Genomic DNA, 2,203 nt, shown 5'->3' with positions numbered 1-2,203 from the left:
TTCAGAATCCTGATGGAGACAAGAGCTCAGAATGGCAGTGGGTCCCAGCCCTTGTTACAGGCTCCCCGTGACAGTGGCAGGCAGCATGGGGAGCCTGACCTGAGAGATGCTCTCACACAGCAGGTTCACGTGTTGTCACTGGACCAGATTAGGGCCATCCGAAACACAAATGAATATACCGAGGGACCTACAGTAGCTCCAAGACCCGGAGTCAAACCTGCCCCTCGATCCACCACTCAACACAAAAATGAAAGACTCCACGGATTAACTGAGCACCGTCAGTTTAACCGGGTCCAGCATTCACAGACACATTCTTTTGTTCGAGCACCTCTGTCTCGATCCATTAGCACTGTGAGTACGGGATCCAGAAGCAGTACAAGGACAAGTACCAGTAGCAATTCCTCCGAACAAAGACTTTTAGGATCATCCTTTTCTTCTTCAGGGCTAGTTGCTGATGGGATAATCCGGGTGCAGCCCAAATCTGAGCTCAAACCAGGTGAACTGAAGCCCTTGAGCAAGGAAGACTTGGGTCTGCATGCCTACAGGTGTGAGGATTGTGGGAAGTGTAAGTGTAAGGAGTGCACCTATCCAAGGCCTCTGCCATCAGACTGGATCTGTGACAAACAGTGTCTTTGCTCAGCTCAGAACGTGATTGATTATGGGACTTGTGTATGCTGTGTGAAAGGCCTCTTCTATCACTGCTCCAATGATGATGAGGATAACTGTGCTGACAACCCCTGCTCTTGCAGTCAGTCTCATTGCTGTACTCGGTGGTCTGCCATGGGGGTCATGTCTCTCTTCCTGCCTTGTTTGTGGTGTTATCTTCCAGCCAAGGGTTGCCTTAAGTTGTGCCAGGGGTGTTATGATCGAGTTAATAGGCCTGGGTGCCGCTGTAAAAACTCAAATACAGTTTGCTGCAGGGTTCCCAGTGTCCCACCTAGGAACTTTGAAAAACCAACATAGCATCATTAATCAGGAATACAGTAATAATAAGAAGTCTCTCTCTATTTCTCTTTTTCTGTCTGTCTTTCTCTCTCTTTCTTTTTCTCTCTCTGTCTCTCTTTTAACACATATGCAACCAACTAAACAGTTATAATCTTGGCACTGTTAGTAAGGGTTGGGATATACTTTGCTGTTTGCAGTGAAATGCTTTTTTTGTGCGTGTGCCATCTTAACTGATAGGCTTGTTAGAACACAGCTAATGGAGCTCAAAATATGGGATACAGAACTTGGTGACCCACATATTGCATAAGCTAAAGCAACACAGACACTCCTAGGCAACTTTATCATTTGTGAATAGTACTTGCAAAGTTTGTAAATTAGCAAATGACTCTTTTTTCCATTGTTTTCTGCCAGAGATAATGTGCTATATTTTTGTATATACAATAATATTTGCAACTGTGAAAAAACAAGTTGTGCCATAATGCATGGCACAGTCACAAAATATTATACTAATATGTTGTACATTCGGAAGAATGTGAATCAATCAGTATGTTTTTAGATTGTATTTTGCCTTACAGAAAACCTTTATTGCAAGACTCTGATTTCCCTTTGGACTTCATGTATATTGTACAGTTACAGTAAAATTCAGCCTTTATTTTCTAATTTTTTTCAACATATTGTTTAGTGTAAAGAATATTTATTTGAAGTTTTATTATTTTATAAAGAAGAAGAATATTTATTTTAAGAGGCATCTTACAAATTTCACCCCTTTTATGAGGACGTGATAGTTGCTGCAAGTAAGGGGTTACAGATGCATATGTTCAATATAAAATAGAAAATATATTAACGTTTGAAATTAAACTGGGCTGTTTGTCTTCTTTTCCCTCTGTTCCTGTGAGATTAAAAATCTGACTATGACATTACTTACCAATTTTAATGGCACAATTTATTTTTAGCATATGACTAGGCCATCACTATTAAATGAAATAGATAATGAACCAGTTTACCTTGGTGACTAGCAAAACATCTCTCTTTGTGATGAGAGTCAATGTTGTATGTCATTATTTATGTTCTAGTCACTTCACTGGATTGTAGAGTTTTCAATACTTAAATTGGTTATGACTGTATACTATTATCTATAGTAGTATACTATTATTATTTATATCTTATATATTATCTATAATGGTATACTACTATTATCAGAAATAATAACTTATTTTATGCATGAATTGGCAAATTGAGGTCACTATTTGAATAATTC

At 39.0% G+C, this 2,203-nt stretch overlaps 1 protein-coding gene across 2 annotated transcripts in view; it reads left to right on the top strand.

Moving 5' to 3' along the window:
* The window catches only part of SPRY2 (sprouty RTK signaling antagonist 2), a 6,877-nt gene extending 5,074 nt beyond the window's left edge, over positions 1-1,803 (top strand). For both annotated transcript variants that reach the window (XM_074299336.1, XM_074299337.1), the window contains exon 2: positions 1-1,803. This exon is cut by the window's left edge and continues 39 nt beyond it. In XM_074299336.1, coding sequence (XP_074155437.1) covers positions 13-963 — 951 coding nt within the window. In that variant the 5' untranslated portion in view covers positions 1-12 and the 3' untranslated portion in view covers positions 964-1,803.
* The last annotated feature ends 400 nt before the right edge of the window (positions 1,804-2,203 follow it).

Source organism: Sminthopsis crassicaudata, chromosome 3, assembly GCF_048593235.1.
Source record: "Sminthopsis crassicaudata isolate SCR6 chromosome 3, ASM4859323v1, whole genome shotgun sequence".
Classification (NCBI taxonomy): Eukaryota; Metazoa; Chordata; class Mammalia; order Dasyuromorphia; family Dasyuridae; genus Sminthopsis; species Sminthopsis crassicaudata.
Note: the sequence above shows the minus strand (reverse complement) of the source record. Positions and strands in the feature narration are given on the sequence as shown.